This window comes from Adiantum capillus-veneris, chromosome 3 (genome assembly GCF_014529385.1).
Source record: "Adiantum capillus-veneris isolate H3 chromosome 3, ASM1452938v2, whole genome shotgun sequence".
NCBI lineage: Eukaryota > Viridiplantae > Streptophyta > Polypodiopsida > Polypodiales > Pteridaceae > Adiantum > Adiantum capillus-veneris.
The window spans coordinates 135,227,187-135,251,592 of record NC_140933.1 but is presented as its reverse complement, the minus strand read 5'-3'; the positions used below and the strand labels follow the sequence as shown (position 1 = coordinate 135,251,592).

At 39.8% G+C, this 24,406-nt stretch overlaps 1 protein-coding gene and 1 pseudogene across 1 annotated transcript; both read left to right on the top strand.

The window, feature by feature from the left end:
* The first annotated feature begins 3,679 nt into the window (after positions 1–3,679).
* Positions 3,680–5,171, top strand: CDSP32 (chloroplastic drought-induced stress protein of 32 kD). Its single transcript, XM_086509222.1, has 2 exons — positions 3,680–4,874; positions 4,962–5,171. Exon 1 carries the CDS (start codon positions 3,868–3,870, stop codon positions 4,798–4,800), a length of 933 nt encoding a protein of 310 aa, XP_086365348.1. The 5' UTR covers positions 3,680–3,867; the 3' UTR covers positions 4,801–4,874; positions 4,962–5,171.
* Positions 5,172–23,269: 18,098 nt separating this feature from the next.
* On the top strand, positions 23,270–23,868 carry LOC147461763 ((S)-8-oxocitronellyl enol synthase CYC2 pseudogene; annotated as a pseudogene).
* Positions 23,869–24,406: the final 538 nt, after the last annotated feature.

Below are 24,406 nucleotides of genomic sequence, written 5' to 3'. Positions count from 1 at the left end.
ATCGTGAGAAGTTTAAAGCTTTCCACACAGCTTTGGGCTTACTTCTCTTTGTGGATTGATCATGTCCTCAGGGCATGGCACTTCCCTATACACTAGGTGCCAGGTCTCGTTCACCGCATCACTCCTAGGGGGGATTTGTTACCATATATGTGGTAGTGATGTGCATGAACACACTTAGGATTGTCGGGGCATTTTTTCCCCTCACTAGGAGGCTTTTTTCCCCGGTGCATTGTATATACGCCCATCATTCTAGGGCTAACTTATCTTTCTATTGTGCACTAAGCAGTATACTCTTTGTTGCATGCCTTCAGTCTTCTCCAAGTTGTGTGTGTTTCCTCAACCCTAATTCCAACAAGAGAGAGAGAGAGAGAGAGAGAGAGAGAGAGCTTAAATAGTTGGGGAGCTCCTCCATTTTACTGGGGGGAAAAATGATCTACCATAGCTTAAGCGACGTAATATTTCAATGCATCACTTAAGCAATGCTTAGAAAAATCAATTTTGTTCGTAGTTTATGGGTGTTGCTTAGGCGATGGATTATGCATGTCTATCGGCATCACCTAAGCGACACATACTATAGCAATGCCCATAGCGACATTGTCTGCATCACTTAGGAGATACTTTTAAGTGTGTCTAGCAACACATGCTCCTAGTAGTGGATAGCAGGTAGCTTTTCCCCCATCACAGAAGCCCACGTACATGCCATGCAATCGAGTAAACTATGATGCAATTAATTAAACTCAGATGGTTAAACAATCAAGCAAGTTCAAACATAATCAAGTAAGCTCAAATGGTCAAACAACCAAGCAAATTCAACTGCAATTAAGAAAACTCAAATGCTCAAATAATGGTATTGCATGTAATCTCGTCCCATTGTAAGAACCTATGCCATCCCAAGATCGAACGCCCATTGTAGGAGCAAGGGAGTAACTACAAACCTGAACACAGGGAAAGATTGCATTACAAGAAATTCATTTCTAGTAGCAACATTGCTTCTCTCTTTTTTGTAAGAAACAAAGCTATGCCAAGGATCAGAATGCACAGAGCGTGAAATTTGATAGCTCGTCGTTTGTTGGAGCTATGCTAGCCTTTAAAATCATTGTACAAAGTAGAAAATGACATGGGTGCATTAAACATCATACATTCTATCTATGGATTCCTAGAGTAGCACTTCAAGTAGGACCGACAAGTCAAATAGGAGATATGCTAGTAGAACACGCCAAAGATGCATCAAACATACATACAAGTAAACAAAACTTGAAAAAATAAAAATAGTTTTTTTTCCCACCAGTTTACAATATTTGCTAATCACTTGAGAGAGAGGGTGTGTGTGTGTGACTAGAGAGAGAGAGAGAGAGAGAGAGAGAGAGAGAGAGAGAGGTATCTTTCTGAGCTACGTCAAATCAATCCCGAAGATACCTCAAGGGTCTATTACAACTCTCCAACTCCACAATATAGGCATAGCTAGAAACTTGACCAATTTTTTCTTTCGTGGGATTGAAGGTAGTCGTTGCCATCATTTGACAAGGTGATCTTGGAGGGAGGAGGAGAAGGTCACCCAAAGGCGAGCCAAAGGGGATGGGCTGATGGTGATTGACTAACAGGTAGGCGGCAAAATATCGGGTCCATCATTTGAAAATGGACAGTTTGCAAAGCAGATTCAAGCATAGATATAAAAAGTAATGGCAACACATGCATGAAGTTATGAGTGTTGAACAACTTACTTGCATATCAAAAGATGTTGGAGCTTGGTACATCTCTTTTCCAACAATGCAAACCTTTACTTATCGGCTTGTGGCTCACCTTTTCTCCTCTTCCCTCTAGCTCTGGGTTGTGCACTTCTGTAGCCTCTCTCTTGGCCTATGGGTTGGGTTCTCTCGGCTTGCGGGTTGGGTTGACAACCTCGCAGTGGATTGGGTGGGTAGGTTGAATCCATCATGGCTACATTATGAACATGGAACCATGTGGACTATAAAACCTTTGCGTTTACCATAGTGTATAGATACCAAGATGATATCATTCTCTTAATTAAAAAAATTACGAAAATAGTGTAGTTCCTTCACGTTATTTCAAAGACACTAAACTCTAGTCTTGGAAATGTGGGGATTAGTTTAATGCTGAGTGATAAGCAGAATATGCCTTGTGAATGAAAGATATTTTAGTAAACCTCTAGTGAAGATTTAGTGACGGATGTCAAAATTGGATTGTTTGAGGAGCTCTCTAAGATATTTTGGCACAGTCACATTCAAGGCTTTGTTGGCTTTTGCTTGATATGTGGGAACTAGAGTACCCAGTGGGAATCAAACGAAGGTTTATGCTCCGAGGATTTTTTTTTTTTTGAAAAGTCACATGAGAGCCACTCCAATGGTGCAAACACTTTTGTCAAGAATGATGATAAGAGGATTTTTATTGAAAACTAGTATGGCTGGCCGAAGGCGGCCTCTCTCTCTCTCTCTCTTTCTCTCTTCCTCTTTATCATGTGCACAGGGGTTTCTCTCAGTTTTGGAGTTTAATTTTCATATTGCAGATTTCGACACGTGTAAAAAGCTCTCCTTTTCGTCATATTATGTTAGTTTAGGGTGGGTTCAGATTAGGCGGCGAAAGAAAAATGCAAAGGGGCGTCGATCCTCCATGGCAAAATTTGATTGGCTGGAGTTGAGGCACTCTTCCATCGGGCCCTCCATTTTTCTTCCCCCCCCCCCCCCCCCCCCCCCCCCCCCCCCCCCCCCCCCCTCGCGCGAAAGAGTTGATGGCTTCTCTCAACCCCCTTCACTTTTTCACTTTTCCTTTTCCACATTGTTCACACTAGGCGGCGGCACATTTAGGAAGCCTTATTTCTTCCACCGGCTAAGTCTCAACGTAGCCTTAGATATGCAAGTCAAGAAAAACCTATTTGAAGATCATTTGTGGATGGATGAAGAGTGCACGCATGTGTGGAAGAGGAGTGTGGAATAGCCATCAGTATCATGAGCGATCAAAGGCTATTGAAAAGCCCCACCACTTATTTTTTCAATTTGAATAAAACCACCACCTCGTTCTTCATAACTTCCAATGTTTTTGAAAATCCGTATGGTTGTAATTAGGTAGGTTTTAGGAATTATTTATACCCTCTTATCTCTTTATGCATGAGGCCGGTGAAAGAACTCTCTATGTAAATCTACCGCCACCTCGTCTGAATGACGTTGGAGGACAAAAGAGGCTGAGAGAGGCCATCAACTCTCCCCCCCCCCGGGGGGCGACGGCGGTCGGAAGAAAAATGGAGGACTCGGAGGAAGACTGCCTCAACTACGATGAATCATATTTCAACATGGAGCCTTGATGCCCTTGTTCACAGCATTGCCGCCACCTCATTTGAACTGGCCCTATGTATACACAAGGTGCAATGCCATTTCTACGTTAAAAATGCAATATATGTTTAGTTTTTTTTGGCAATCTGATGCTTCATGTTTGCTAGTTTTAGGGGATTGCGTCCACACCCACACCCGCATGTAGGAGAGGTCGAACTGTAACAGGCATGCTTAAAGCCCCTCACCTTTACCGCTAGGCCACGGGCCCAACTCCCCTTGTCTAGATATGTGAGATTTTTAAAAGGAGTCACATTAGGGATCTCTAATTAGTAGGCGTAGGGGCTTTTGCCTCTTAGAGCGTTTGTGACAAGAGAGGATATGAGGCTCCCCATCACCACAAAAAGGGCATCCGATTTTTGTATCCTGGTGTGGTTGCGAGAGGCCTCTCCTCGTTAAGCTGCATTTCACCATTCGTGTGCTCTCTCCTCACACAAGGGGGTCGACAACACAGATTATTCGGAGGGAAGGCTCCCACCCATTATCGAACTGCCTCCAATTGCAAGCCCTCGCGAAGAAGAAGACGATGCAGAAGTCTACCTCGATGGCCACCATAACCACCACCAGCCTTGCAACAGCTGCAGCAGTTTGCAGAGAGCCCTCCTCCATCGCCATGAAAGCTTCATTACGAGCTCCTGACTTCTCCTCCCTACACTTCACCCCTCAGATCCTCCAGCGCAAGCTCTCTCTTAGCACTCCCTCGCTTGTCATGGCCCGCACAGCCTCGCAGCGCGGCACCGCGGAGCGCAACATCTACGAACAGGATGCAAAAGTCATTCAGGTCCATACCGTGAAAGAATTTGATGCTGCCCTGGAAGCTGCCAAGAATAAGCTTGTTGTGGTGGAATATGCTGCTAGTCACAGCCCCAATAGCAGGAAGATTTATCCATCTATGGTGGAGCTTAGCCTCGCATGTCAGGATGCCGTGTTTATCTTGGTGATGGGCGATGAGTCTGGCGAGACGAAGGAGCTCTGCGAGCGGGCCGGCATTGATAAGGTACCCCATTTCATCTTCTACAAGAACAAAGAGATCGTCCATGAAGAGGAAGGAATAGGGCCAGATGAACTGCTAGGAGATGTCCTCTACTATGGTGACCCCGACGCTCCCATTTTGCAATTGCACAGCAAGGAAGAGCTACAGGGTCTCATCAAGCAGCATAAGGAGGATGGAAAGCTTCTAGTTGTGGATGTGGGGCTCAAGCATTGTGGGCCTTGTGTGAAAGTGTACCCAACCTTTGTGAAGCTTGCGAAGAAGATGAGGGAGACGGCGGTGTTTGCGCGCATACATGGGGACGAAAATGAGGAGCTGATGGGCCTGCTCAAGCAAATGGAAGTGGTGGAGGTACCTACATTTCTCTTTTTCACAGGAGGGGAGCTTCGAGGGAGGTATGTCGGGTCGGGGAAGGGGGAGCTGGTGGGTGAGATTCTGCGATATCAAGGGGTTCGAGTGACGTATTGAGAGCTCCCAAGTGTTGATCACCATTGATGGGCTGCAGCACCGGGGTAATTTGGTAGCAGAGAGACATCCAAGAGGTGTGTGTACTCTTCTTACTCAATTGCTTGGCACACCCACTTTCCCCTCATTTTTTAGTATCCCTAATGCTGGGCATTTTTATGTAGACTTTTAGTAGGAGAGATTCGAGAAGCTTTATCACAAGTGTATGTCACCATCAATATGCTGACTGTATAATTGATAGTGGATAATGTTAAGTCAACGACGTGGCATCAAGTTATTTATCCACACCAGAAAGTCAACGCCGCTGCAAGTTGCAATTTATAAAGCTATTGCGGTTAGATGGTTAAATTAATTTAATTTCTATTTATTGAAAATGTGTAATTCAAATATCTCACTATTTTTTTTGAAGGTTTTGGCACTAACTACTGTTGGTTTTTTCTCGTTTAACAAGCCTACGATTTTCGTTTGTGCATTCGAGAAGTAATTATTTTCATGACTAAGAAATTTGGGTTTCTTTGAAGATGATTTCTCTTTCTTCCGTGTTTGTGTCCTCGGCGGGTACATCCCTCTCTCTCTCGTGCTCTCTCGTGCCCTCACGCGCGCGCACACACACAAGTGGAGACAACTCTGACAAAGGGGATGGAGGCAAATCTCTCTCTCTCTCTCTCTCTCTCTCTCTCTCTCTCAGTAAGTGGTGAGGGTGAAGGTGACGGGGAGTATGGGAGAGGTTCACACACAAGAAGATTTAGAAATATTCTCTTGTAGGAAAACGGAGTCTTTTTCAATGTTTTTCATTCAATGCATAACATCGTGAGCTTTTGCTCGAGAGGCACCACATACCTAGCTAGATACGGGATTGGGGGCAGGGGACTGCCGGTCCATCCACCGGGGCGGGCAGTCCCCTACTCCCAATCGTACCTAGCTAGGTATGCGGTGCCTCCCTCACAAAAGCCCGTGATGTTGAGGTAAGTCACAATGTGGGAATTAGCGTGAGAATTTGTCCAAAACTTCTTGTGATAGAGGGGAGCAGTTGGAGATGACGTGGGTTTTTGTGGGGTTGGGGAGGGTTGGGTTGACGAATATATAAATTTCTTCAAAATTTTGCATGTATGTAAAATAATAGATGATAGAGGCAATACCCAGTAATTTTTATGATTTGTCTATGGTTCTTAGATATTTACCAAGCCCAAAGGGTTGCTCACCATTGGTTAGAGACTGTGCAAGGCTTGCCACCTCCTCATGCCACACTCTAATTTGCTTTGTGAAAAGATGGATGCCAAATCCTTCATCCAAATATGCTACCAAAGTCTAATGCTTGAATTTCTGATTAGCACCCTATCATATGAGGGCTATATCGTTGGTAAATATATCACTATAGATAGCAGCTATGGCAAGTGTTTCGCTAGCCGTTTTACCCTTAGAGTGTAATTATGCCAAGGATTTTGGCAGCATTGACTCCTTTGCTATGACGACATTGATGCTGGATAAGCGTAGATACAATTTTCAACACAGAGTTCCCTAACACATGCTTCTCACTCATGCTACACATTATAAACACATGCTACTTATTGTAGTTGACATGCTTGTTGTCTTTGGCCGCATGTGATTCATATTACTTTATTACATTCACTACCACCTTCCAATTGAGTTTACATAAGGCCATAATTTTGCATTCTCTCTTCTCTCTTATTCCAATCAATCAAGTAAGTTTCATTTCATGGTATTGAGGATCAATCCCTGTTGTTGCAAGTATCCCCAATGAAATATCTTGTGAATGATGGCTATCAATCTAAACCCTAAACTTTTTTTGTAAATGCGATTCGGGGTTATCCTAGATCCATCTAGGAACATGTTTTAGTCAGACAACGGATATATAGATTAGTGATTGTGGAGTTGGTTATTTGAGTTTCGACGAATTGGCGTGGTCTTGATTTTGTTTCCAATACTATTTTTGTGTTAATCATTCATATCTATACTTCTTTCATTGTTAGGCTTCATTATGGCTAAGAGGGCCCCCCCACACACCCTCTAAGAGAGGGCCTTTGAAACTGAACATTCGTGTCCTATTGCACTTCCTAGTTTTGTGGAATCTTCATCCACAAAACTGAGGGTAACGTGGAGTGAATGCCACATTTTAGGCAGGGAATGCCTCAACCACCACCTACATCATAAGTACCACCATCTGGATATTCTACAGGAGGTAAAAAGGGCTAAGTTGCTAGAAATAGAATAGGAAGGATTGTACCAGATCTCCTTCGAGGGAATGGGGTGTACCGGGAGCTTTTTGCATTTCTAAGGGACCCTCCGGTTTTCATTTAAGAGGAAGGCATATTAAAGGTCTCATGAGGGAGCCCCTTAAGTACCCTACATCTCTACAGCTGTGAGTCGGGCCCAGGGCTAGAAAAATACATTTTTCCTAACCGATCAAAATAAGGGGAAACTTGAAATTCTCCCGATTTTTAGGACAAAATTTGAAGCTTTTGCCGGTAATTACACTAAAACTTGTGTAAATTTGCCGGTTTTCTTAAAGGCAAGCTCAGAATCTAACCGAGATTTTATAATTTCTACCGGTTAAAATACACCAGACCCCGGTTTTTTTCTAACATTGGTTGTGACGATGTATGTTCATGTGTGTGTATGGTGTGCATGTGTGTGGGAGCATATATTGCTACCTAGTTTCGCACCTACTATTGGGCAACATTGTGACAAAAGTAGAGGGAACGTCGTATTTGTAATTAATAGCACACATGATGGAGATGATGGTAAGCAACTTCCTTGACTTTATACTTTGCACTTACTTTGTAAGGGTGTATTTAGGCTTAGATTCATCTAGGTAGTTACCTCGTGGACGAGTAATTACTAACAAGGCTCCACCCTCCATTCATTAGATAGAATCTTTAGAGATTCTATCACCTTCAAGCCAGTTTCGCTAACAAAGTAAGAATTCCTTCTCAAAGGATTCGAACCCATGCCGACCAAGAGCGAGCACTACGCAACTCTTGGGCTAAGCCAGTTTGCCACGTCCTCGGTGTGTCACAAGCATTCGATACATACCAAAAAATACACCAGCTCATCCTTCCCCCCATGCGGACCTGTCACCTCAGACTCGCCTACTCCCTTCTCGCTCTCTAGGCTTGATATGCTCACCCTCCTCGTCTTGCATGGAATGGCCCTTGGGCGGCTCTGCCCGTCCCCTCCTTGTATTGGCATGCCGGACACGTGCCCCCTTTTCTCGCACCCTTTTTAAGTTTGACCCTTCATTTGATTGAGACCCAACCAACCCGAACCCCACACACACACACACACACACATTTCTTTTACTTTTCATCAAGATCTTGTAAGATACCAGTTGAAAAATGGGTCCATGATTACTAATCAGGTTTCTCCAAGGGTGTGGCAAATTTTCAATAGGTATGCTCGGGGTGATCGTGGATGTACTAGGCATTCGACTTTTCTACATCTATAATGCTCTTCTATTTTGGGGCTATTTGAGATTCCCAATGTTTGCAATAAGTTAGGTTTAGTGTATTTTTGCCACTAAAATTGTAAATTTTTTGCTAGATTTTAAACTTGCCAATGAAGAAAATTGACAAAATTTTGCAAGTTTTAGTGTCAATACTATCAATTCTTCAAATTTCAACCTAAAATTCAAAAGCTTGTTTTATTGTGCAATTGTTTAAGTAGAAGATTTCTTCGAACAGAAAAAATATTTTTGGCAGTCCCTATACGAGAACTCCCCCCCCCCCCCCCTTCTCTCTCTCTCTCTCTCTACGTTGATGTTGTCCCACATAAGGTGTAGGTAGTGCCAATCGACTCCGAGATCATTCGACTCTAATCCTTTGTGCAAAGCTGCAACAAGCAAAGTGCACATTCTCAGGGGTAGAAGGAAAATTATACATGAAGGTGTCAAGTGCGAGATTTTAGCTCAACATTATACAATGCTTGAAATCTTTGAAAGTTCTACATTTGTTGAAGCTCGAGTATAAATTTCAAGACTAGAAAGAAAAAGGGAGTTCTTTATGCTCCACACAATCTAACCCGGGCACATCCCAATGGGATCGACATTGGGATCATTTGGACCGTCGAATTTGGGTTGTCAAGTAAATTTAAGGCAAAAAAGTAAATTCAGATCAGCAACAACAAGTAAATTTGAGCTAGTCAAGATTGTCTCGCACCTTGCATGTCAAAGCCATGGCCTACCCTATTCAAGGCATAGGCTCTAACCACCACGCTCACATGCTTTCGCTGAAGGTCACAGTACTCCTATTCATTACATTGTAAGTGCAAATTGATTTGTAAATTTGGGTACCTATCGCATAGTCTACAATGCATGTGTGTCATGATCTGTCACCTCCATCCTTGATCCCATTTAACCACACCCATACCATATAGTGTTCAATGTTCTTTATAGCCTTCAAAATACGAAGTAAAGCCACTCTTTACAAAAACAAAAGTAATCACTCTTCAAACTTGAAAGTTGGAGTGAAACTCCATGGCTTTGTTAAAGAGTTTAAATAATATATTGTGACTTTTTTCCAGACTGAGAACTCAAACCTAAGTCGGAGAACTCAAACCTAAGTCTTTTCATTTTCTACCATCAAAGTTATATTTCAAACCAAATGACTTGCTAATTATCCTTCACTTTTACATTTCAAACCAAATGTTTCTTAAGATTTTTGAAATGAAGGAGAAATTGACACATGGATGCCCTCTCTTTCTTTGAAAATTTTAAGGTCAATTATATATAGTATAGATAGATAGATATAGATGGTTGCATGCACATTACTACATTTATGTTTTTCTTTATTTAATTTCTCTTTAGCGTTTTCTTCTTATTAGAACTTCCTTGCACTATGTAAGTAGTATATTTATTTTGAAGTTAAGTATACCTTTCATTATTACCTAGTGACATACTAACAAGGCTCATAATGTGTGGAATATGTAGGTGATGACTCATGCAATGAAAAATGTTCGTCTTCAATGGATAATGTCCGTCTTCAATGGATTAAATTCTAGATCTAAGGTTTGGCTTTAGAAACTAAGCTTGACAAGGGCGTTCATATCTATGTGAGTATGTTGCCACGATTTTAGGTTGATTCGTATTTGGCAAATCTCGAGGAGATGCCTATATTGAGTCTTTGTTGATTTAAAAACATGAATGTATGTCCTTCTGGCACTTTGCCTTAGGAGTAGAAGACTAGAATTTTAAGTCTCTTTTAAAATAAAAAACAAAACCATAAGCACCATGAATTAAATTAGAAGGAAGTGAGCTTACAAAAACTTGCAAGAACTTTGCCATTCAAAAACAAAGTCATGGGAACATATGAGTAGGGTACAACACCATCGAGTACAACAGAGCAAGGGGACCCGCAAGGTAACCACACAACAATGGGCATTCAAGACGTAGATAAGCAGGGACAAGGTAAACTGGAGGGAGACATACAACCAGTTGCCATATGCATAGTGGTGGTATGGTTAGGTTTCAAAAGGATTGTAACTAACCCATAGATTCGGTGATTCCAACTTTTTAATGCAAAAGAGAAATGAATCAAGGTTTCAAGAAGATGTAGCATCTAGAGGTTACATCTTCTTTTTTTTTTTTGGTGCAAAACTCACAATTGTGAGGGGATAGTATTAAGAATATCAACAATATACAACAATCTCGAGCTCAGACCGAGCCTCGAGGGTCCCAGGATTGCACGTTATTTGCTTGGCAGAAAAACCACTATCACTCCTAGGCTTTCCCTATTACAAGATGTTATGTATTGTTCTAGACCAATCCTCTGAGGCTTGTTTACATCTTAAGCTTTCTAAGCTCCTTTATACGGTTTCTGTAAACACAGAGCATAGCTTTCTATGATTGCATTATTCCTAGAGCTTAAGAATATACTACCAACAAAAAGTGAATCTTTGCATGCTTAATCTATGAAGTGATTCAAGTGTTTTGTCTCTTCACCCCATTGATATCCTAGCATCGCATCCTTAACCGTGCAAGGTACATGATTTAATCCAATTTATACAAAAAATTGGTTTTTCTTTTGCCTTGATCATACTGAGTTACTAGACACTTATTTTTATCTATTGATTGGCAGTCATAGGATGTGGAAATTGAGAGCAAATATTGTCCTACTGGTTGATTTAATTATACGCTCTGATTGTATTAGTAGACTTTGAGTTTGCTTAGAGTTCTTGTTATGGTCATGGGAGCTCTAGACTCATAAATCTATATAGGTATATGTTGATGCTTAAAGTGTTCCAGAGCGTATATAGTTACCACTTGCATTCTCAAACCTAGAACCTTTTGTGATGTTTCTAAAAAGTGAACTGAGTTGTTAACTGTCATTATGATATGGCTCTTGGCATGGCCTAGTACCCTCATTGGCTCAAGTAGTAATTGTTTTGATTCATAATTTGACCTTTAGACTCGAGCTTGGTTCCAAGTCTTTTTCTAACCCTGGTTCATCATACTAAAATTTGAGTCTTTTAAACCTTTGAGAATACACTGTTTTGCTAGGTGTTGATACTTGGTTTTCTTTTTTAGGTTAATTATGGTTCTTACATTTGTCCTTCTAAAAATGGGTCATACACCCCTGTATAAAGGTCTGTGGCTAGTAAATATAAGGTAAAGGGTTGACTAATCTATTCGGTATCATCTTAGAGTTTCATACAAATAAATTCGTGTAGAAATCAGGGCTTACAAATAAACAAAGAATAAGAAGGGGCAACCGGTGCTCACTTCTCTTTGTTGATAAGAAAGTATAAGAATTAGAAGAGGCACTACTAGTCGAGTTGTTTGCATCTTCTGTCACCTCTCTGTAAGCCTTACAATTGTCAAGTAGATACAAAGCTTCTCTAACGACTTGCTCAAATGTTGTACATAATTTCAAGTGTAGGTCCTTTTTGATGTAGGATTTGTATGAGCCAATGTAGCAATTGTGGCTAATTGTTATGGATTGAGGGCAGCCAAGAGAGGAAAGAGGCAGAGCTAAAATTTTGAGGAGGAGGGGCACTATGCTCTCAAGATTGTCCACATCCACCAAGAGAAAGAGGAGGTATGTATCCTTTGTTTCGCAAAGAAAGAGGATAGGGGCCACTCTATGTGGCTTTGTTGAAGACACTTGGCTATATGTAAGAAGGGCTTAAGTGCTCTAACTTCATAGTACTACTTTGATGGATAGTATTCGTGACCTTTTTTCTAAGTCTTTTTTGTTGAGCCATACATACATTGTTCTATTGAGACTAGTACCACTGGTTTGTTGAAAAAAGGATGCCATGATGATATTAGTTATGATGTGGTTATGTTTTTTTTTCGAATAAACGCTTCAAATTGCCTTCTATAATCGCAGCATCTTCTCTCAAAAAGGGAAGTGATATTCATCTATTTTTGGAGTAAAAATATTGAAAAAAATTACTAGATCTTCTAATTGTTTTTTGCCGGAATAGTATGGCCGGAATATTCTCTTTTCGCTTGAATATTATGGCCAGACAGTGGCCGGAAAGTGGTCGAAAAATAGCCGATCAGTTGGTCGGTTGGTTGATGGCCGGTAGTTAATGACCGGTGGTCGGAACTCAATGGCCGATGGTTGGTGGCCGATATCTAAGCGGACTTGTCTTCTCAAGGACGGCCACACATGGGCGCTGAGAGAGTCCAACTTGGATTTGTTTACACAAGGGCGGTTACACACGATTGCCTCTCATGAGAGAGGGGAGCCCTTTTGGCCTATAAAAGGAGGCCTCATCTACACACAAAATGCATTGTAAAGTTGATGAAGCAAGGTGAGGTGGTGAGAGTGGGAGCTCCATTAAGGGTATAATCAATTTGTAACCTACTTTTAGTTTGAGTCACTAAAGCCATTAAGTGGCTGCTTTCTCGTGGATGTAGCCCACATTGGGTGAACCACGTCTCTCTCTCTCTCTCTCTCTCTCTCTCTCTCTCTCTCTCTCTCTCTCTCTCTCTCTCCACTATAATCTCTCATGTGTGAAAATTATCTCTCTCCATTAAGTAAAACACTCTAATATCTACTTAGCTACACCTATTCCCTAACAAAACTGACCGTACTAGCCTTATCTATTCTTTCAATTATATATAAAACAATAAGAGTAGTGAGGTAATCCTCACTGAGAGCTCTACCAACACTCTGTGTTTGCTCATCTTCACCTTCTCACTCCGTATGCATTGCACACTCTTCAAATGGTATCAGAGCCGAAGGTTGTAGCGTTACTCCTCTCACGGTGTTCCCTCTTTCCGGTGAGCTTCACATTGACAACAGATCGAAGCTCAAAGCTTCCATAGCTATAGAGGCATTGTGAGCTCGCACATAAAGCTCACACATCAAGGCATCAAGGGGCTAAACACCACGATCCACAAGGGGTGAGAGATTGAGCTTTTTGTGAGCTCAAAGAAAGAGAAGCAGGTTGCTCAGTTTAAGACAAATTGATAACATGTCACTTTTTTGCTCATAACTTGAGATACAAAACTCAGATTCAAAAGATTTTGTTTATTAAAATAAAGATCTCTTTGAGCTCTATGACTTTGTAGAAGAGCATGTTAGCTGGTTTGGAGTGCAAGTATGTCAAAAATAAAAAACACAAAGGCTATTTTGTCAAAACAGGTTGTGCATTTGAGTTGAGTAAAAGAGGAGAGAGAGACTGTAGAGCGAGAGAGAAAGAAATAGCTTCATATCAACTTCAGCATTGAAGGCCTCAAACACACACTCTTGGACGAAGAAAAGAAAGAGGATTTGATAGAAAGAGAGAGGGATTGTGTGTCTAGTACAACACACACATACACTCCAATTCTTGGTATCAGCAACCCGTTTTTCTGGCTTGTAGCATTGACGACGTCTCCTTCGACATTGACGTGCACGGGTGAGGTGCCTCTTCCATAGAGAAGTGACATCTATCATTTGCATCGACTTCGACAACATCGACTACAGATTTTGACATACTCTCTGGCATTGTAGAGAGTGAGATAGAGAGACACTTCGTCGACAATGAGACGCATGTTACATATTGCCATTAGCAACAATTAAATGCATTTTTGAGAGTTAATTTGGATTGTCATATGTGTTTTTGGCATTGATATATGTTATTTGTGGTCTTAGAGATTGATTTTCTTTGATTGCTTATGCATAGCCATTGATAGCTTCTCAAAGATAGCTCTCAAATATAGTTGTACACACACAGTCACAAGTTCTCAGACACGGTAGATCTACGATCATCTTTGGCAATGATAGCCATTACAGTTCTAGTGGGAGTTTGGATGCATTCGGTTTATGCATGACTAGCAGTTGAGAGTGCTTGTGCTCTGTTGAGAACATATTACTCCCCGTAAGGAGCTGGTTTTGTATTTTTTCTCGCATACTCATTCTCACCTATTTGAGCGTGTGTCTTGTGGTTTTGCAATGACAATTTCACATTTTAGATGTACATTGTGTTGAGAATACTGCCATTGTACGACACTGTGGAGCCAATTTTGGCTTGTTTTGGAAGTCCTAGCCATTTTTGAGATTTGGTCCGGAAGAGCTCTTTCTAAGACTATGGATAGTCAAGTCTGCATAACCTTTTGTGAGGGTCGTTACGTGAGGCTTTTGAAGCCAAACACTAGGGGCCAAGTTACCTAGTGTGAGGTGTATTAGAAGCAAACTATGAAGGGGGGAATGTTTTGTCGGGAACACGGGATCAAATTCCTAAAATTCATGTTATGAGAGGGAGTTGGAAATTTACTTTTGTAATTTTTCCCATCAATGGGCCCATCATAAGCCTTTCAATTCATTAAATAGAGAATGCCTTATCTTAGGGGTGTGCCACAAGAGTTCAAAGTGGTACTTAGCCCTCACTTTTGACCAAGTGTTTGGCTAGTGGGCTAGTGTGGACAATTTTAGAAAATCTCTATATAATTTAATGAAGCCCTATGGATTTGGGAACTTTTTTCCATTCTCATAAGATATTGCATGAAACTTTTAGCTCTCAAGCTTTCGCACTCTCAAGCTCTCTCTATTGTACGCCCATGAGCATTCTAGCCCCATTAATAAAAGAGAAAGTATCTACTCCTTCCTCTTGATCTCTATTAGCATTGGCTTCTTACTCTTTGTTGTATATGCAAGCTTTAAGAGAGTGTGTGTGTGTGTGTGTACTCAAATAATAAAACATAATTGAACTTAGCATTCAAAAGACAACTGGCTTTAGAGAAAAATCAATGATAATACAAAAACAACTCAATCGCAGAATTATCTTTGTGCAAAGTTTAAGAGAATGAAGCCTCATTCCAATATATACTTATAACATAAAGTCTTCCTCAGTAGCAAGTGTAGGTGTAATCATGTACAGACATCTGCTTTAGCCCAAAAAAATTCCAAGAAAAGATAGAGTCCTCACCTGCATCCATTCAAACAAGACAACAGATACGTTAGCCTTGGATGTGTTTTACAAGTGTCAAAGGACTATATCATTTTTTATCCATGTCCAACTTACAAATTTTTTAACTAAAAACATATGTCCAAAAAGCGCTAATGTACTCAAAAAAATTTAAGTTTTTCTAAATTTTTAAGGAGATAGTTATACATATGGTTTCTATATAGCCCCAATTTCTTTAGCACCTTAATAGATATTTATTATACATATCATTTTGATCAGAAGGCCACCACCCCTTCTGATCCAAGTGTCTTAATACCCACATCGCCATAAAAGATCCGAACCTTCAATATCATATGCAAATAGTGTCGAATCCAATCTTTTATGATTTAAGACTAGTAAAAACATTACGATAGAATTTAGTTTGCCCAAGAGCAGAGATAGCCGAAGCTATGCAATCAAAATATAGCATCCAAGGTACCATTTGTGTCTGGCAAAACAGTTCTTCCATTTTTTAAGGGCTAAGAGGAAAGAAGAACTGCTAAACCCTCCAAAAAAAAAAACCCAGTTTTAAGTTTGATAGTTAGATCAGTAATACCATTCTTAATGCTACAACATTCTTTTGTAGTTTTTATGATGCTTACACCTCAACATATCATCGATATTGAGTCAGAATAAGTGAAAGACAGAAAAATCATAACCCATGTAGAAGAATCCAACAGGGATGATAGCCCTAATGAGATTGTTTAGGGAGAAAAACAAAAAACCTTTTTCATTGATAATTAAATATGCAAAAAACCAGAGTTTCTAGAACTTTTTATAAGTCTCTACCTACTTCAAAGAGGTAAACAGGAAAAATAATGAACAGTAAACGTTCGTGCCAGGTCACCTCACCAATACATGATGCTCTTGAGTTATGCTAAATAAGCCAGGCGGTATCCTCCTTTGTGAGGATTATTGTAAAGCAAACCGACCAATCAACCAATTTCCCGTATTCCCACTACCTTAGGTGCCCCGTTTCTTATGCAATAAACTATTTAAGCCAAGCTCACAGGATCAAAAACATAAACATAAACAGTAACGAGATCCTTAAACCATTATTTCCCACACCAGGTTTTTTTCAACTGTCAAACGCAATCTAACTTAGCCACCCACACAGTGGGCCTTACCAAGCTAAGTCACATGGTGGACATGTCTGTAAGCAAAGGTGTTTACATCACCTTTAGACCTATATATATCAAGGAGAGATAACCATAATACCAAGAAAATATACTTTAACCGACCTGTGTAGGTTGCACAACAAGCTCCATAATGACATAGCAGAGAACCAATACACACAGTCCTCTCTTTATGCAAATAAAACATACACAAGGCTAAGTGAGAGATGGAATGCACCCTCACCTCTTTAACTAGAATACGGTTGATACCGAGGACTCATGGCATGTAGCAAGCAGTATCCATCATCATTCCAAGCACTAAGTAGTCCAAGTGCTATTTCTACTAGGGAAACAAAATCAGCCGTCTCTGATGAGGCCCGGTTTTGTAGAATAGAATAAGCTACGTGCCATTAGCGTGTGGCACAACTGTAGAGTACGAGTTAAGCCTCGTTTACCGCAGCCAGTTTAATTGCCCACGTTTATGGCTTTGTAATTATAACCCTTTAGGGGTAACATCCCATGGTGGATTCTATCTCAATGTAGCCCAAAAAAATGGGCAATTTTTTACTACAGCATAAGTGGAATTATATCAAAAAAGAAAGCAGTTCAAGGGTGTTTTTATTATAGCAGGGCACTATGTGTGAAAATGACCCAGGTGTGATTTAGAGCATAGTGGTTTTAGGTAATATACAGAGAGAGAGAGAGAGACAGAGAGAGAGAGAGAGAGAGAGAGAGAGAGAGAGAGAGAGAGAGAGAGAGAAATACTATTGTGTGTGTGTGTGTGTGTGTGTGTGTGTGTGTGTGTGTACCCATCCTCTCCCGCCCATCAAACACATTGAGTCGATAGTAGGCCTATTGTGAATTGGCCTACTATCTTATTAAAGAGATGAGATTAACGTGGTTAAAGTGTAAGCCAGGCCAGTCATTTTGAGAGAAAGAAAGTGTAACTTTATTAATTATGTCATCTCTTTGAATCCGTTAAGACAATATTTGTGTATAAGTACCTTGATATCTTCTCAAGCAAGGAGCTAGTTGGAGGAGGAGTATACAATTAGGTAAGGCAGATTGATACACGTGTTAAGAGCAGCTTTGTGGGGTCTATTACTGTTCTTTTTTTATGAATTCAATAGATGGGAAGTTTAGAAGGTCTCTTTTCCAAGAAAATCTTTGGTCATACTCTCCAACACAAGGTATATGAAGAGAGACAGAAAAGTTGAGAAATTGTGCCGAAGTGCAAAAAAAGGCATTGGATGTAGTAAACCCTTGTCCATAAGTTGGTTCAATTTTTAAGCAGTCAGGATATATATGATTGATCTCCTCTTAGAAAGACCTATTGTTGAGGCTTAGTATATCATCCATATACTTGTATGTATGTTTGAATAGTAAAAGTTTATTATTTTTGTCACCCATGGTTTTAAGAAACCATTTGTATTCGAAGAAGGCTAAGTAAATATTACACATAAGAGGGGAGCAAGAGAAGCCCATGGGAATGCCTAGGCTTTGGTTAAAGCAGTGTCCTCCAGAGAGAATGGTGCAGTGATCAAGTACCCATGATATGTTTAAACATAGCCTCTCTTCATTGAAGTGTAAGGGATGGGATGAGTGTGTTTTTTATAATCGATCTAGGGTTTTTGGAAAAAGAAATGCATAAGTAACCCTTTTAATGAAATCTAGTTTAATTACTTGAGACAGGACATCCTTAAGTCTTAGATCCCCTTCTAAGGGAATATTCTCATAGCATTGAGTAATATCTGTTGTAAAAAGTTGAAAAATCTGTTTAGGGAGGTTCAGAGTAACCTCTGTGGAGTTTTTTACTAACCAAAAAGGGTTGTAGTGTATTTGAAGAAAGTTGAAGTAGATTTTTTGCTTGGAAGCGTAGAGTGATTCAAATTCTTCTAGTATAAGGTCAAGATACAAGGTAATATCTTTGGTCATATCAGTAAAGATGCTATTCGATGCATCACAAATTTATCTGAATTTATGTTTATGAAATTTATAGGTGGGAAAAATTATTGGGAGTTTGGTATCCTGAAGAGAATAACCCAAACTTCCTAAGTCCCATGAAATATTATTGGTGACCTCATATAGGGATGTGTTAATTATTGTGAATTCCCTCCCGGATACACGAGAATGAGCTGCTCTCCAAGCCAAGTTTTTGCAAATAAGAGTAAGACAACTATGGCTTTTATCCAATCCCACTACGAACCAATTTTTTGCAACTTTTTGAAATTCAAGAGCCAGTTGTGGTGTAATCCAAGAGCTTTCTGTAGAAAGCAATTTACTAGGTATGTGTGAGATTTTTTGGAAAAAACATATTTCCACTAGTTTTGCTAAGTCCAATAGGATTGTCTTCTCCAGTCGAAGAGAACTGAAAAGGTCAGTTAAGCAGCTAAGTAAAGCTCATAAAGCGATATATGGGTTTTTGGAAAAGTTAGGAACGTGAATAAGCCCTTTAGCCATGATTTTTCGAGCTGTGGTATTTTCAATTATGCTAAGATCACAAGTGCAGACATGCATACCAAACGTATCAAAGTCTTTGCAAAATGCAATATATTCATTACAAACACATTCAAGAATGGAGTTGTGCCGAAGAAAATCATTACATTAAACCAAATTTATAATAGGTTGTTGATACTTCCATCCAATAAATACATTATCAAGTAATTTGTGGTTTCCAAACAATAAGTCAAAACACTCACCAAAAAGTGTCTTAGGGTGTATCCAATCGAGAAGCTCATCTGAAAAAGGAAGTGTTTGTAAATATAATCTTTGCAAGGAGTTTTTTTGTTGAGATACCTCCTTCCACATGGGCCCATAGCAACGTGCATATTCATCAATGATTCTAAGTCAAGAAGGTGCCTGATTGGGGTGTTTCTGCCTCTTCCTGTAGTGTAACTACGAGATTTCCCTCGATTAAAACTAGAGGAAGAACTAGGTGTCAGAAATGAAGTAAATGAGTTGGGGGTAGCAAGAGAACTGGGTCTTTTTAGTGAGGCGGATTCATCGTCTTCAATACAAGGCTTGAGTAGACCAATGATAATCTTCACTCCTTTGTAGTTAGCATAAGTGGTTAGATAAATACTAGGTTCATCAGACTTTAGTTCCTTCGAGATATTCAGCATTAGCCCACGAAAGATGTTGAAAGCAATTTTAGCAATCACAATTTGTTTAGCTTGGCCTCTAACCAAGGACAAATAAGGGAGAGATGAAAGTCCACCGGTTTTTCAGGGAAGAGAAGGTCCAGATGGTTGAGGATAAACCAAATAGCATGATCAAACCACATGATGTTGGATTCTCAAGAAGCTTTAGGGTCAAGAAATTTGCAAGCACACTTAACATAGGGTCCAAAAACATTCTGAATGGATTCTGTGTAGAAATCTAGATTACTTTTGGCAAACTCCATGTTCCCCTTTGTACGAATGTAGAGGGCTGTATTGGAAGGAAATTTGGAATGGTCGATAAGGTTGAGCTTGGAGGGGGCTTTGATGAGTTCCCCTTTGTATAAGATCTGTCCTCCTTTCAAAATTTTGAGTCTACAATCCTCAACAGTAGAGACAGGAAGATTAGCCTGGTACACCCAGGTTTCATTAAGAATAGGTACTAAAATAGATTTGTTAGGTAGGACCCAGAGCTGATGGTCCACCCCAAAAGATTCAATTTCAATTTGTCTAACATGTAAGAAAGGGAAAACCTTGGATATTTTTGGTACCATTTCTAAAAGGTTAGAGTCATTAAGAGAGCAAAGATTACTCTGAAATTGCTTGACAGCTTCAAGAGCCGCACTATCTCTACAAAAGATACCACCTGTCTGAGGGATAGTAGGAGTAGCGGGTGTGCTGATAAAAGAGGGGTCGAGGCTGTATAATTTTTTCAAAAATTTAGATAATTCAGCCCCAAAAGAGGAGAAAAGTGCAAGTTCTTGTTGATATTGTACAGAGAGTATAGGTAGCTGGGCTATGTACTAGGAGATCAAATTAACACCATCTTTGGAGTCCTTGTCCAAGCTAGATCTTGACCCAATCATCAAAGATAACATGTGCAAAATAGAACAACTTTTTGTTTATAGTAAGAGCCGAATCATATATTAATTGAGGCGCATTCAGGCTACCAATACATCTCAGGACAAGAGATGTTGCCACAGAGAGGGGTTCAGAAGATAGTTCCAGGCCTTGCGAAAGAGCAAGGGTCTTCAATATACAAAAAAGTTAGTAAGACTATGATTACTTATGGTAGTAAGTCACACAATGTTTGGTCTTTCTTGCCAAAAAAAGGTTGAGTTCTAACTGCTGCTAAGGCATTTTTTGGAGTGTGTTCTCTTAGGTAAAACTTAATCTGCTCTAAAATCCTTGTATGATTCTCTGGGTCGTAGTTTACTCTCATGCGAGCTGTCATTCTAAAGTGTTTGTGATCCTGAAAGAAAATTTATAAATATAATTAGTCTTGTGAATTGGGCATGCAAACCTCAAAACGGCAAAGTCAGAGACTATAATAGCCGTGAGCAGGTGACCAAAAAACTAGTCTATGAGGGAGCACCTAATACCAGCCAACCAATCAAGGGATTATAGATTGTGGGTCCAACTTAGAACTAAGCTTCAAAACTAATTTCTAAAGCAGCATCTTGGTTTATCCAAAGAGAATGGAAAAAACTTATGTATAGGACGTGTGTGTAGCTGTTTTTACTGAAATAATAAAACATAATTGAACTTTAACATTCAAAAGACAATTGGATTTAGAGAAAAATCAATGATAAGTACCAAAACAACTCAGTCTCAAAATTATCTTTGTACAGAGTTTATGAGAATGAAGCCTCATTCCAGTATATACTGATAACATAACTACTTCCCCAGAAGCAAGTGTAGGTGTAATCATGTACAAACATTTGCTTTAAGCCAAAAAAATTCCAAGAAAAGATAGAGTCCTCACCTACATCCATTCAAACAAGTGTTATCCTTGGATGTGTTTTACTGGTGTCAAAGGACCATATCATTTGTTATCCATGTCCAACTTACAACTTTTTTAACTAAAAACATATGTCCAAAAAGCGCTAATATACTCGAAAAATTTTATTTTTTTTTAAATCTTTAAGGAGATATTTATATATATGGTTTCTGTATAGCCCCATTTTTTTAGGACCTCAATGAATTTTTATTTATTATACATATCATTTTGATCAGAAGGCCACCACCCCTTCTAATTCAAGTGTCTTAATACCCACATCAGCATAAAAGATCCGAACCTTCGGTATCCTATGTAGAGAGTGTCCAATCCAACCCTTTATGTTTTAAGCTTGATAGTTAGATCAGTAATACCATTCTTAATGCTACAACATTCTTTTGTAGTTTTTATGATGCTTACACCTCAACATATCATCGATATTCAGTCAGAATAAGTGAACGACAGAAAAATCATAACCCATGCAAAAGAATCCAACAGGGATGATAGCGCTAATGATGTTGTTTAGGGAGAAAAACAAAAAACCTTTTTCATTGGTAATTAAATATGCAAAAAACCAGAGTTTCTAGAACTTTTTATAAGTCTCTACCTACTTCAAAGAGGTAAACAAGAAAAATAATGAACAGTAAGTGTTGCGCCAGGTCACATCACTCACCAATACATGATGCTCTTGAGTTATGCTCAATAAGCCAGGCAGTATCCTGCTTTGTGAGGATTTTTGTAAAGCAAACCAACCAATTTCCCATATTCCCACTACCTTAGGTGCCCCATTTCTTATGCAATAAATTGTTTAAGCCAAGCTCAAAGGACCGAAAACATAAACAAAAACAGTAACGAGATCCATAAACCATAATCTCCCACACCAAAAAAATTTCAATTGTCAAATGCAGTCTAACTTAGCCACCCACACAGTGGGCTTTACCAAGCTAAGTCACATGGTACACATGTCTGTAAGCAAACTTGTTTACATCACCTTTAGACCTATATTTACCAAGGAGAGATAACCATAATACCAAGAAAATATAGAGTAACCGACCTGTGTAGGTTACGCAGCAAGCTCCATAATGACACCACAGAGAACGAATACACACAGTCCTCTCTTTATGCAAATAAAACATACACAAGGCTAAGTGAGAGGCGGAATGCACACTCACCTCTTTAAATAGAAGAAGGTTGATCCCGAGTACTCATGGCGTGTAGCAGGCAGTATCCATCATCATTCCAAGCACAGAGTAGGTCAGGTGCTATTTCTACTAGGAAAACAAAAGCAGCCACCTCTAATGAGGCCCGGTTTTGTAGAACATAGTAATCTACGCGCCATTAGCATGGCAAGGAAGAGACAGTGCGTGTAGAGTGCGATTTAAGCCACTTACCGCCGCAGCCAGCTTAACTACCCACATTTATGGTGTTGTAATTATAACCCTTTAGGGGTAACATCCCACGGTGCATTCTATTCCAATGTAGCCCCGAAAAATGGGCATTTTTTTTACTATAGCTTAAGTGGAATTATATCCAAAAAAAGGAGTTCGGGGGCGTTTTTAATAGAGCGGGTCACTATGTGTAAAATGACCTAGGTGTGATTTAGAGCATAGTGGTTTTAGGTAATATACAGAGAGAGAAAAGTACTACTGTGTGTGTGTGTGTGTGTGTGTGTGTGTGTGTGTGTGTGTGTGTGTGTGTGTGTGTGTGTGTGTGTGTGTGTGTGTGTGTGTGTGAGAGAGAGAGAGAGAGAGAGAGAGAGAGAGAGAGCATATTTTGATAGAGTTTTACACTGATTGTTTGGCACTAATGATGTTTGTGGGGATGTTGTAATATTTAGTCCTCTATAATACTCAATTTCAAAACTCATTATGTGCATCTTACTACTACTGAGGCATTGTTTGCTAATCATATGGTCACTATTTACTCTAGTAGGTCTGATTTTGGTATCGACCAGTAGGGTTGATACTAGAATAGTAGGGTTGATACCAAAATAGAATCTTGGACATGAAGGTGATTGACATCCAAAAATTTCAGCCGTGATTGGTATCGCAATCATCTTAGGGACCAAGATTGCAAGTATTTTTCCTATATCTGATACACCAAGAAGGCCTTGGAATGTCTATGGAGTGGCATGAAGGCCTCAACAGAGGTGGTTTCAAGATGCACCCATTGAGTACATTTCAATGCAACATACCAGATGAGGCTGATACTCAAGAAATGTGAGGGATGTTACTCATGTCTTTTGGATAGTTTGGGTAAGAAGAAGATCTAAAGAGAGGAACTACCAGGAAAATGGAAAAAACTTTAGAATCTTCTAGATGCTTTGCTACCAAATGCACACAAATTATAGCATATTGTCTTGCAAACTAGTGGCAAGCACTGTGTTGGCCCTTTCAATGCATTTGAGAAGATTCCTAGTCATGAGCCCCCTTTTAGGAAGGACATGGCATGTCTGCATATGCCTTACTTCTACTACACTCTAGACGATATCATTTTTGTGACCCTAAAGAAGAAAGAGGGCTTTACATTGTCTTTGCATAGGCCAAGTAACATTATAAGTCTTTCCCCTTGGAGCTTGGTGAATCACTTGGTGATTCTTGCCACATATGCAACTATCTATGAGTAATTGTGGAAAAGCATGATCTATCACTAACTAAGTTAAATGGTGTTGGAGATTGCTAATTTGTTGATGTGATGTTGAGTGTACTTATCCCATATTTCTATTATGATCAAAAGCAAGGAGTTGGGCTTCTTTGGAGTCCACAGCGCACAAGCTTCAGTGTTGCATTAAGTTCAAAATATGAACCACACAAATATTATTCCATAAGCAATGTTATGGGGGCATGAAGACACCGGTAAGGTCTTAGGCGAGCGATCTTAGGAAGTGCACTAGCTTTTATTCTTTAATGAGTGTTTTGTTGTGTTCTAAAACACAATTTGTTGTTTTGTAATACTAACTACCTGTCAAACTTTGGTAAATGAGCTTGTCAAGAATGGGCCTATTTGAATCATACTCATGTGTCTGGAAACGAGGGACTAACTAGCAACTGGTGAAAAATCCCTGTTGTGGGTTTACTTGATCCAAGGGGCCCAAACTTAGTAAGAACCTACCCCTTCTTAGCTTGGTGGTTGATTTCATTTAATTGGACTTGGGTTTTGGGATA

Bases quoted from the DNA above. Each gene is read 5' to 3' on its own strand.
- CDSP32 (XM_086509222.1), top strand. From the start codon at position 3,868: ATGCAGAAGTCTACCTCGATGGCCACCATAACCACCACCAGCCTTGCA.